Genomic DNA, 13,316 nt, shown 5'->3' on the forward strand with positions numbered 1-13,316 from the left:
TATGACATTGGACAACATTGAATGAATGGTTGAGGGGAAACAAGAGTCTGAATGGAGACTCGAGTGTGATAATATCTGAAGCTTGATTCAAAGGTATAGTCAATATACATCTATAGGAATCAAAGAACTTCTGAAGTCAACAAGCTGGGAGTTTTCAATATGAGTTTATAGTGAAGATGTCGATAAAGACAGAATGGGGTTTGAAAGTAGGATGATCAATGGAAGATTGACAAGAATAAGAAGACAAGAATAATATATGGGCAGCAAAAATATATGAACGGACACAGAATAATTATATATATATTAGTATTTACGACAGTAGTTGTCAACATAGGAAATGGAAGATAACAAAGATGCTGATTTAACTAGGACAACATCGACTCCTGAAAGAATTGCTCATTGACAACAGTTTGCATAAGCATCACTGAAAATGAACATCCATTAAAATAAAAGGAATATGTATAGAGTTGTTTTTACATAGCGGTGGCCTGTATATCCTTGTTATTCAGAGATGGAAAACAGAGATAATAATATTCCTCATATCCCATAAAAGGTTAAGCAGTAATCCCAGTCACCAGTCAATCTATAGCAGTACAGTCAACAAATTAAAATATTCAGGCATCGATCAAAAAGTTCTTTGTATGCAGCACATAAAGACAAAAATTCAATAGCAAATGAAGACAAAAGTTGAACAAGAAAAAGCTTGTCTTATATACAAAAATAATAAAAAACGCTTGGAACAATAGCCAGTATAATATAAAAAGTTAAAAACAGAGGTATTGGGTCCTTAAAATTGTTTGAATAGGATGATGGTCAGAGAGTCTCTGAGTAAAGGCAGAACCTGGATAGGATTGTTATCAGAAGGTTTGAAACAGCTGAAGAAATTGTTATCATAATAAAATCTATCAAGTCTGGAATATATTCTCTTATCCCCTCTCTGAAAGTTTGACCAAGTGTACCAGATTTTGTAATGGCCCCCTATTAGGAGCATATTTAATTTACTTGATAATTCTCGATTAGAATTTGTATTCCACTTTGTTTGGTTTCAATAAGTTCTTTGTTCGTATATTTTATATATCATTCCATGCTTCATCATTGGTATTCCTTTCTCTATCTTTTTATTTCTAATTGTTTCTTCCTTTCAAAAAGGTCATTTAATTGAATTATACATTAAAAAAAAAAAATCTCTGACTGACTAAGTTCATGATGTGATATTTTTAATATTTCCTCCTCCACATCCAATGTAAGTAACTATTTAATTCATAACTCTCATAAAAGTGTAAACACACTTCTTACACATTTCCTTTATGTATTTACTAAATCGTTTGTGCTAGTTATTATCTGAGTTTATGAGACTCCTTTCTTATAATGACTTCTTATAATTAACAATGGTTTTCATATCATTTATACTTCATGGCCACCATAATAGTTGATCCGTAGCCCATAAATTGAATTGTTCCCGTGAATGCCCAGATGATTTTAGACTAATAATAATGTATACCAAACTTCTATATTTATTGTTTCAACACCAATTTGCTGGCTGGCATTGATTTTAAGTTTTGTTTGGATGCTAAATTGATTACAAGTCTCTTGTTTGATGGTCTTGTTCTTTTCTTTTATATGGTTATCACTGACTTGGAGTTCAACCGCTAAATGTCTAAGATGTTGATCAGATTCCTTTCCATCACATCTCTGATTTGTTCCTCTTCAATAAATATGAGACCCCTGCTAGGAACGAGTTTGTCTACCATTGTGTTGCTTCTTTTTATTATTTTCTATTCAATGGTGCAACTAATATTACTGATTGAAGTTCCTTATGACTCGTTCAAGATTTCTCCTCCAAGTTAATGAGGCTGTGATGATTCTATCAACGAGTCGATATTTACTAGCATAGTTCAACTTCTCGCTGATAAATCAACTTCTCGCAAGAAGTTCCAGGTGGCGAGGAAACTTGAGATTTTATCGCTGATGTTGGGGACCGAGATTTTGCACTTCTCATGGCAAGAAGTTGGCAATATATCACCAATTTCTCGTGATAATTTGCAGTTTTCTCGCGAGTGGCGTCCAGTAAATACCTGCACACAAAAAACGTTATTTTATTGTTTTGTGTGTTGCATTCAGCGTCTTGGGTGGAGGAGAAGGGTTTTGGAGCAGCACCTAAGTGTTTGGCATTGATTTGTAGCGATTTCTAGTGGATTAGGATCAAAACTTTACTAGAACTACTAGGATGGGGAAGAGGAAGATGTAGACTTGTTTCATATTGAACTTGAAATTTGTATCTCCTTATATTTTGACAAAGACAATTCGGTATTTACTATTTGTAGCTTGTTTAGATTCTGTGACTACATCAGCATTCCACATGAGGATGTGATTTTGTTTTTTATTGCATTTATATATATCTAGATCAGCTTGTTTGGTTTGTTTACTCATTTATTGATTCAATACATGCATTTACTTATTGAATTTTGTGAAAAAATGCATTTTAAATTAAATTAAAGTCATTTTTAAAATTCCCGATATTTTCTCGAGAAGTTGCCGATTTCTCTCCGATATTTGCTGTGATTTTTTTTTTGGCCTTGCCGAGAAGTGGCAGAGAATGAGAAGTTGAACTATGTTTACTAGAATATACAGTTTTGATATCTTCTAGAGTTGATGCTTGAACATATCGGTTGACCAAATTACGATTCATTCCTAATCATTCTCATTGACAGATAGCTAGTTGGTATTGGTCTTCAGAATTATCCCAATTTTCTTAAATTCTATTTCTCAATGACTCCCGTTCTATTGTCCTCTTCTTTGTATATCAGATTTTCCTAAGATATATGATTTGAAGATACTGCTTTTAATTATATTAATTCCTAATTAAAATGCATCGTGGAGTGCTCTTCTTTAGTTTGTTGATTGGTTGTATTGAATCTGTGTATGTATTGCTGGTTCAAATAGTTAATCGCTAGCATTGTTTTTTTGGCTGCTCACCGGATGTGTGGTTCTCTCTGTGATAACTGTGTGTTGATCACCTTCCAAACTATTGTTGGTCTTCAATGTTGCTTCCCTCTATTTTGTATGTAATATTCGTTTCTTTCTGTATATTCATAAATCTCCACATAGCTATGATTTTATTTGTCTATTTTCTGAGAATGAAATATTTATTCTTCTAACATATAATGTTCCTGCCAAGGCCTTATTTATGATTTAGGAAGAATCCCCGAAACATTTTTATATTATATAAAATTCTGATCTGCATCATATATAATAAGTCGACAAGTATATTTTTTATTCCTTCAAATAGGTAGTCCCCTCATTTTCTCTCTAATCTCTTCCCATGTTGTCTTCTATTCCCTGACTCCTCTTCAGTCAAATCTTTTCTCTGTATTTCTAAATTCTACGTTCTGTATATGATCATTTGTTGTCCATGTAATTATGCTTGGCCAATCTGGATAACTAATGACTTCCACCCCTCCTCCAATGTGATGCTCCCGCATGTCACCTGTTGCAATCACTCTATTTTAATTTAAATTGCCGCGTATAGCCGTTGATAGGATATTCTGATGGTCTTTTCTTTTACATGTTTCTATATTTGAATTGTTCCTTAATATCTTCCTTAAATGCCTTAGGGGTCATGACCCTTAGGGTAGAGTAATCTTATTATTATAATTAGATACACTTATAATTTAATGTAATATTATTAATATAATATGTAATATTTGATATTTGAAATTTTAGCAAAAATATTAGATATTATAAAATATGTGTTACATTATTTTATTATATTTCATGATATTTCATATTATCATTATATTAAATTAATCATTAATCAATTTATTTATATTTGAGATATTATTATTAATAATTATATAATAATATCATTTATCTATATTATGTCATTATTATATTATCATTCTTTGATTAAATCTTCTGTAAAGAGAGGGGCATTACAGATTCCTAGGGATTGATGTTTCAAATCAGCAAGGGGATCAATGAGATTGAGCTTGCTCAACATTCTAGACTAGTAGAAGTGTTCATTTCCTCTCCATCCAAATTTTAAGCCATCGGATTTATCTTGCTATCTCTCTATCATGTTAAAGTTTCTTGCCACAATCCAAGGGATATTGGGTAAATCGGCTAACCGCTGCCATTATTTGGTTCTATCCAAATGATCATTAGGAGCATAAACAAAGCATATACCAAACTCAAAATTATCAGCTTTGAGAGAAACCCATGAGGCTCTGTTGCAAGGTGAGTTGCTCCATTTGGTTCTTTCTCCAACCAAGACCAATCAGAATGGTTGTTCCCCCTTAGGATGTTTGGTAGAGAAGACAGTTGTGTCCTTCTATATGCATTTCAAAGCAATTTCAAGGGTAAAGCCTGTTGCCTTGACTTCTTGAATTAAAAGAATATCAATATTTTTGGCCCATCTTAAGAATCTTTTGACACTGTACTTTCTATTTGATGTTTCTAGGCCTCTAACATTCCAGGAAGCTAGTTTCAACTTATCCATAGAAGTATTTATTTATTAGTGTCTATTGGGGTCTCAAAACCCTTAAAGCATTCGGGCATTTTGGTTCTTGCCCTCTTGAAATCCCTAGTATTTCCACTTGTATTAGGGGGTCTTCCCCTTTCTTTTAACAACTTCTCCATTCTCTAAAGCAAGTCGGTTATTATTCCTCCTATCTTTACTTTTTTCTGCACAGAAGACATAGAAGTCCTCCTCTGTCATGTTGTCCATCTTGGAGTACTCCCCAACTCCAACCTCAAGAGCAGCACTAGGCTGCACCTCTGTAATGCAATTATCCTCTTGTTGAATTGAAATGGAGTCTAGCACATTATTCTCCAGACTAGTTGAAAGATCCCCTTTCCTATCAATAATTAGATTATCATAATTTGCTGGGATAATAATGAGGGAATAATCATGAAGCCTTTCCTCTTCATTTAGGCAATCCAATTTGTGTATGATAAGGGTATCTCCAACAAGGCTATTTGGATTTTCTGGGCCAACTTCAAACCAAGGGGTAATTGTTAGAGGAGGGGCAACCTCATCTCTGCTCTTGTTCAAAGTGGGGAAGAGCTTAACAATTGAGGGGGACTTGTTTTTGACAACCTTTTTCGCCTTATCCTTCAAGAGATCTCAATGCTAGCTGTTGGGCATTCAATAGCTTAGAACTACCAGAAGAGAGCTTAGGATCAAGCCCAAAATTTAAAGTTTAAACTTCCGGAAGGGTTTTAAGCTCTCCCAATGAGGCCTGAACTTCCTGAACATTAGGGTCCCCTGAGGGCAGAATAAATTGGTCTTTCAGGACATCTAGAGAAGCCATAAGTTTATTAGTCTTTCATTTATTGGGAGGGCTGCGGGTCAAGGGAAATTTGGTGGATCTTTTTTGGGTAGAGCAAATAACCGATTTGAGTTTAGGTGGCGGTGCGGGGGGAGGCAAGGAGACACGATTATGAGCATTTATACCAGCCAAAAGAGGGCAGTCCTTTCTCTTATGACCTTCTCGTCTGCAAAGGTAGCATGTGTTTAGCCCTCCCATGTAGACAATAGGACACCCCACGGGTGAGGAACCCACGTCTAGGCAAATTTTCTCAGGGGCATCGACACCAGGGAAGATGGAGATAAGAATTCTAATATTAGCATTGGGGATTAGGGTGTTAGAACAATCAATTTTAAGAACCTTTCCAATAGGCTCAAGCAATTGAGGAATGTAATTCCAAATGTATGGGGGAAGGTTGTTTACCGTTATCCATCTTCGATTGGCTAGGGCCAAGACTTCATCATTAACTGATTCTAGGGACCATAGATGTGACTATTGCCAATTAATTGGGGATACTAGAAAAAATCGCGATTTTTTGGGGCCGGTGATTTAGTGGCCCCAAAAATCGTGATTTTTTTTGCAGATTTTTTCAAAAAAATCATAGATTAATAGGCGATTAATCCCCTAAAATCGCGATTTCTTGGAAAAAAATTATCCGCGCTCAGCAGTCACATAAAGTGATGGAAAAACATATTTTTTTCATTCGGTTTTTAAATTGCTTAGGGCGTTTTGGACAGGAGAGGATAGAGGAGGAGTTCTTGGCAAGCAAGAGGCGGAATCAAGTGCATTTGGAGGCCTTTTGATTCAATTTCTTCGTTACTAGGTAAGTGATTTGAATCTTTGTTTTTTATTTTTGCAAGAGATTGTATTCTTTTTCTTGCATGTAAATGGATAAAAATACATTCCTAATTAGTTAGGAATGCATTTGATGAATGTAAGCAAGATTAAATGCATTCATTTGCATTTTTTTCCGTTCTAGAACGAATTTATGTTAGAAATTTGCACTTTTTGAAAAATTTGAAACTCTAGCAGCTAGTTTGTTTGAATGTTATTTGGATTTCAATTTATTGGCGCTGCTATTGGAATGTTGCTTGAATTCTTTGTTTAACTGTTAACTTTGATCTTGTTATAATTTATTTATAGTTTTTTTTTAAAATTTGTATGCGTAAGGCAGCCTGCAGCAGTTTTAAATGGCAGACAAATGGCCATTGACTCCATGCCCTTCAGGCTACATTGGCACCATGCCAAAGAATGCGAGAGATCAGGCATGGAAATATGCCTAGGAAGCACCCGATGAACCAACCAAAGTGATTTGCATTCGATGTGAAAAAGTAATATCCGGGGGCATTTACCGGTTCAAATATCACATCGCAGGGATCTCAAAACATGATATGAATCCTTGTGAGAGTACAACAGAAGAAATAAAAAGGTTTGCAAATGCCTTGCTCGCAGTTGGAGAGCAAAAAAAATTGCAAAGAGAGCGGAATAAATTGCATGTCAAGGCAGCCATAGCAGAGACACAGGGCAGTTTCGTTGATGTTCAGGAGGAGGAGGCAGCCATTGAGAGCATGGCCGACTCTTATCGTGGGCCGCGTGTCCGCAAACAGGGTGGTTTTTCTTTCACGAGTTCCGCTCCCACTCCCACTCCTACACCTCCTAGCACTTCCGCACCATCAGGATCAGCAGGTGCTTCTGGGATAGGGAGCTATTTTGTGCCGAGACACACACCTAGTGCACAACCTTCATTAGAGGCCACTAGATGGAATAGGGAGGTCCATGACCAGGTGGACAATGCACTAGCAGATTTCTGGGTTTTCAACAACCTTCCTATTAGTGTTGTTGACAGTCCCTATTAGGAGGCTTTGGCCACAGGGTTGACAGTTGTAGGAAAGGGGTACAAGTCCCCTTCTCATTTTGTGTTGGGTGGCAGGTAAGCGAATAATTTTATTACACTCGATTTCCTTTTAATTTTTAACTTTTTACTTAGTTCTAAATTTTAATTAATTTATCTAGAAATTAGAATGTTGATTACTAAAGTCTAAATCAATTTAAAATTACTAAGAATCTAAGACATAACTAAATTTTGTTTTTGTAGGCTTATTGGAACTGCTGTTGAGAGGGCCAAAGCATTTGTTGAGGAACATAAACAAGAATGGACAAAATTTGGTTGCACCATTCTTTCTGACGGGTGGACGGATGGGAAGAGCAAGACCATAATTAATTTTTTGGCCTGCTGTAATGATAATGTGGTGTTCCTGAAATCAATCGATGCCTCCAGCAAGGTAAAAAATGCTCAGACATTGGCATTGATGTTGGAGAACATGGTCTTAGAGATTGGCATTGAAAATGTGGTGCAAATCATCACAGACAATGCTGCTGCATATGTATCAGCAGGTAAACCGTAATTTTATGTTGCATGTGCATTGTGAATTTCACAAGAAGAATTTTTAATAGTTTGATATTTTTGGAAAGTTGGAAACTAATTAGTATTTTCTTTTACAATTGGCAGGAAAACTCCTACAGCAGAGGCACCCCACTCTCTCTTGGACCTCGTGTGCAGCACATGTCCTTGACCTTCTTTTGGAGGACATGGGCAAACTTGAGTGGGTCACTCCAATTGTGGAGGATGCAAGGCGGGTGAGAAAATACATATACAATCACCCATGGGTCCTTAGCCAGATGAGAGAGCACACTTATGGCAAAGAAATTGTCAGGCCTGCCGTCACAAGGTTTGCAACAATTTTCTTGACATTGCAAAGCATTCTCGATAATTTGGTTTCTTTGAAGCAAATGTTTGTTTCCAAAAAATGGCTTGATTCCACATTTTCAAAGAAGAGTGAAGGAGAGAATGTTGTGCGGATTGTGTTTGATAAATATTTTGCAGATAAGGCCGATGAAATAGTAAAGGTAACTACAAAACTTTAAGTTTTAGTTTACACTTTACAACTTTATAACAAAGTTTGTAACTCAAGTAAATAATAATTTTGTAACTTGTCAACTAATTTCAAATTTATATTGCAGGTGTCTGAGCCTTTAGTCAGAATTCTGCGTTTGGTTGATGGAGACCAAACGCCAATGGGTGAACTATATGAGGCCATGGACAAGGCCAAAGAATCTATAAAAAATTACTACAAGGGGGAAAGCATCAGATATGAACCCATTTGGCAGATCATTGATAGAAGGTGGAATAATCAGCTCCACCAACCCATTCATGCAGCAGGATATTTCCTCAACCCACTTTTTAGGTATACCGTAAGCTCATTCTTACTCAAATTTAAGTTAACGAAGACTTGAGTTCATTTTGCTTTCGTAGGGTGTTGGGTGTGTACTAAAATTGCAAGAGTTATTTGTTTTTGGTTTTTGGTTTTAGGGCTGATGGTACATATGCAGATCTTGATGGAGAAGTCATCAGAGGCCTAAGTGAGTGCGTCCAAAAGATGGTAACCAGCGAGGAAACAAGAGATAAAATCATCGCTGAGTAGGAGATCTTCACTTCAGCAGGGGGCAAGGCGTTCTCCACTCCTCTCTACAAGAGAGCAAGGCTTACACAAACCCCAGGTAATACATTTGCAAACTTGTGAATCTCAAATGCTAAATTAACATTTATGTTTCACTTTTTGTTGTCTATTAGTATTTTCTAACTTGTACAATTTTTGTGATGCAGTGGCTTGGTGGACCACTTGGGGTGCAAGCACTCCAAATCTTGCAAAATTTGCTCTCAGAATCCTATCACAGCCTTGCAGCGCATCACATTGTGAGCGCAACTGGAGTTTGTTTGAGGCCATCCACACAAAAAAGAGAAACAGGTTATCCCAAAAGAGGATGAATGACATGGTCTATGTGCAATATAATCTTAAATTGCGCATGAAAAGGGCACAACAAGATCCTCTTGGGCCAATCGATTTGGATGAGATAGATCCTTATTATGATTGGACGGCATAGGAGCAACCTTCCTTATTTACACAGGAGGACATCTCCAATTTGGAGAGGGAGGCTGTGGAGGAGGAAGGGGGCGGAAGTGGATATGACATCGATTTGGATGACATCGAGGAGGGCGATGATGAAGATGATAACATTGAGTTTACTTCAAAGGACCTTGACATCTTGCCTGCAGCGAATGTGGAGCTACCGACATCTAGTTCTATAGCTACACCATCTCCTGCATTGGCACAGGCACAGACACAGGCACAGGCACAGACCCTGTGGGGTTCCAGTTCTAGAGCTTTACCCTCTCTCACACTCGCTAGTAAAGCGACTGGGAAGAGGAAGATGTAGTCCTGTATTTGACATTTGTACTTATTTGTAGTCATGTTGATGTGCTTATTTGAACTCTTTACATTTGACACTTTATTTATGAGAATACAACTTCTTATGTTTTGTGAACTTGTTAGTTGTTAGTAATTTACAGCTTGTCACTACTTACTTGTTAGTAATTTACCGATTAATAACTCTTTTTGCATTGATATATATCTAAACATGATTGTTTCTTATGTATTGTCAGTAATTAAGTCATTAGATGCAAAAAAACATTGAATTTTGTAAAAAAATTGCGTTTTTTTATTAGAATTTAGTGGTTTTTGAGTTCCCGATTTTTTGCCGATTTTTCCTGATTTTTCCCGATTAAGCTTTTTCAGGCCTAGGCGATTAATCTCCTCAGGCGATTTTTACGTAAATGCTAGGGACCATGCCAGAGACCTAAACTCTACATTGCCTACTTTCCAAAATCCAGGACGGCTTTTTGGGAATCAAGGTTACAAAAAATCACAATAACCCTCTCTGAACCATTTGACAAAAAGAAAAATGGTGGCCTAATTTGTGACCCCAAACCCTATGAAACTAGTCTTTGAGGTAATTTCTTGAAGGCAACTTAATGGGATCCATACCAACAAAGAAAATAACAATGTTCTTTATCTAACTCTACTACCATTTGGTCATTAGGCTTAACAATGATACAGCGTGAAGAATTTTCCTTACCTCCATCTCCTTGATCAACGGGTTGAGCGGGTGAGGAAGAGAATCCTTTAATAAATTTTGCGCCATCTGGGATAGGGGGGATTCCTTGAAGCGCTTGCTTGAATGACGCTTTGCCTCCTCCATCGATAGACTTCTCTGCGCCTTCCCTTTGTTCTCTATGACAATCCAAGGCACGAGGTTGGGTAATTGGTTGGCTGTGATTCTCCTTCACATTGTGATTTTTGAAAGCAGCCGAAATTAATAGCCTCAGACGATTAGATTTCTTGATCCCTGGCGAGGTCGAGGCCATCAATGCCTATATGGGGGAGAGTAACGAGAGCTCTACGGATCTTTAGTTGCAGAGCTCTCTCTTGTCATTGCCCTGTCCTAGCTATTCTACTTTACAAAGAAGCAATGGTGGAAATTCTCTTGAAAGATGCTAATGCATCCATAGAGGTAAATAGTATGAGATCAAAATGCTTTGAACTTTCAAGGTGCATCAGGCAGGGATGCCCCCTTGCCCCAACACTCTTTGTAATAGCTGCAAAAGCCTTACACTAGTTACTAAGGGATAATTCTCTGTCTCAGGTTTTATACCCCCTCCTACCAAATGGGATTAAGATATCAAATATCCAATTTGTAGATGACAACAATTTTATTCAAACTTGATGAGGCTAATATGAAATACCCGATGATTAAAATGGATCTATTTTGTATAGCCTTTGAAAGCAAAATATCAATTTCTAAGTCCATCCTTTTGGGCTGGGACCCAAATCCTCCTTCGTGGTGCAGAAAATATTTAATAAGTTGGGGAGGCCCTAACCAGGTAGTTAAATATCTTGGAATTCCCTTTGCCATCAACCCCAATATTAATGACATGTGGAATTGGGTCAGAGAGAAAATTTGTGGCAAACTTCACAAATGGAACACTATGTTTCTATCCTTGGTAGGAAGAGTGTAGGTCTATCAGAAGATTCTCTCCTCCTATTCTATTTACTTCTCATGAGCATGGCTCTTTAATGTTAATCAATTTGTACTTCTGCAAAATATCATCTGAGACTTTCTTTGGTCTGATGGGAAGGGTATTGTTAAGACTCATGCTATCAGGTGGGACTGGTGTGTACAAAAAGTAAGGAATTAGGGGGTCTTCGATTGAAAGACTTGAGAGCTCAAGGCATAGCCTTAGCTGTGAAATGGATTGCTAAAGCTACACAAGGGGATGAACCTTGGAAAATTCGTATCAGACATAATTTGAATAGAGGTTATCTGTGTGGAGTAAAGTTCTGGAATAATCTGAATGTATTAGATTTTTTAGTTCTGGAATGTAAAACAGCGGTTGGGGGATCCAATGTTTTCAAAGCAATTTGGAAAAGTTGGGCTAAAGTGAGACTCCTGCTAGGTACTATTCAGAGAACAAAGGATGGTAACATCTGGTGTGGCAATAGTTCAATTTGGTGGAACCTGAAAAGCACTACTAGTTCTCTAGCCCTGGTATAGGGTTGCTCAACAAAGAAATGGGCCAAAGCTGGTATAAAGACCTTTAAAGACATTTTGTGCAATGGTAATGTTATAGATTGGATAGAGCTTAAGTCCAAATACTCCTAGCAAGAATCCCAAAGGAAAACTTTCTCTATGATTATAAATGCTCTCGATGCTTTAGGGGTCAAAAGGGGCTGTTGCTCTAGTGACTCTTGCTCGTTCCAATTGAAACGACCCGACTCCTCTCCCTTGCACCTTGTTAAGTCCAAGTATGTCTATTCAGTCTTTACCTCCAACACTGCTATCGTTGATCATCTTAATTCGAGATGGAATCTCTCCCTTGCCCATAATGATTGGAAAAAAATCCTTATCCATCTTTGGGCTAGGCTTATTGAGCCTAAAACTGTTTGCTTTCTCTAGAGATTATTTCTGCATAAGTTGCCCTTCACTAAGCGAGGAGGGGAACCCAATATTTGTGCTGTTTGTGCTCATCCTGAATCTATTGCTCATGTATTCTTCCAATGCCCTTTTGCCGGCCCAGGATATCTTGTATATGTTTGGTTTTGTATTTGATGCCAATTTAAATATTGAGAACATTATATATGGTAAAATGTGTTGTGGCAACAATAATCTGAATGTGTTTAGGTTTATTCTCTCTTCATTTATACTTTGGTGTCTATGGAAATTTAGGAATAATAACGTAACTGAAAGAATTCTTACTGAGTCTCTGAGGAGATTCACAAGGGCTGACATTGTTGTGTAGGTAACAACCATCTTCAAATTGAAGGAGGAACAATTTCGGAAATTCATGGTGAAAGGTGAAGGACTGCTGACTAAGAATGATCTCTAGTATGGGTTTACTACCATGAAGGAGAAAGAAAGCAACACCCTTGAGGACGACTTCAATGTGCCTTTGATGCAGCACTTGCAGAAGATCCAAAGGGAAGGTAACTAGAGGACACAAGCAGCGGAAAGAGAGGATACACCTATGCCATTTATGCCTTCTATTGTGAGGTTTACTACCTCAGAGTCAAGTGAAGAGGAGGAAGAGTGATCCTTATGTTTTATTGTATAAGCAACATGCTAGTCCTTTAAACTTTCCATGTCAGCCCAAGGGCTAGTTTTATTATCTTTTTTGGTTGGTTGGCTAGTGCTAACAATTGGGACATACCGTGTAAAACTCTTTTTGTTTTCTTGATATGCAATAGTAAAATTATTTGAATAAACCCCAAAAAGTTTGGTGCCACTTAAGACAAATAGTTATAATAAGTCCCTAACTAATATTGTTCTAAGTAACTCATTAAAATGGAAAGGCCACGTCATTGGAAGGATATGACCGTTCAAGTAAAGAGGTATGCTTGTTGAAATTTTATATATATATATATATATATATGTTGAAGTATATTTTTAAGACATAAGGTGCAAGAAGAAGAGTGTAGGGCAGATCGGTGCAGCAAAGTAAATGAATCTATGTAACGGTGAAGAAATATGTAGAAGTGCTGAATATAAATATAAATATGCAGATTTATTATCTGATATATTTCAATTGAGAGAGTGTAATTGAAGTATTTGAGA

At 37.1% G+C, this 13,316-nt stretch overlaps 1 protein-coding gene across 3 annotated transcripts in view; it reads left to right on the plus strand.

Annotated features, from left to right (window-relative positions):
• The window catches only part of LOC149560965 (NADH dehydrogenase [ubiquinone] 1 alpha subcomplex subunit 8-B-like), a 95,268-nt gene that overhangs the window by 38,311 nt on the left and 43,641 nt on the right, over window positions 1–13,316 (plus strand). The window contains exons 2-6 of one of the 3 annotated variants that reach the window (XM_089824905.1): window positions 7,405–7,703; window positions 7,819–8,216; window positions 8,331–8,554; window positions 8,680–8,867; window positions 8,974–9,692. The exons of the other annotated variants lie outside the window; for them this stretch is intronic. Coding sequence (XP_089681031.1) covers window positions 7,405–7,703; window positions 7,819–8,216; window positions 8,331–8,554; window positions 8,680–8,791 — 1,033 coding nt within the window. The 3' untranslated portion in view covers window positions 8,792–8,867; window positions 8,974–9,692. Of the gene's footprint in view, window positions 1–7,404; window positions 7,704–7,818; window positions 8,217–8,330; window positions 8,555–8,679; window positions 8,868–8,973; window positions 9,693–13,316 lie in introns of those variants that run through there. 3 annotated transcript variants of the gene reach the window in all.

The sequence above is a fragment of the Cupressus sempervirens genome, chromosome 4 (assembly GCF_028749045.1).
Source record: "Cupressus sempervirens isolate cs-2001-9-10 chromosome 4, ASM2874904v1, whole genome shotgun sequence".
NCBI lineage: Eukaryota > Viridiplantae > Streptophyta > Pinopsida > Cupressales > Cupressaceae > Cupressus > Cupressus sempervirens.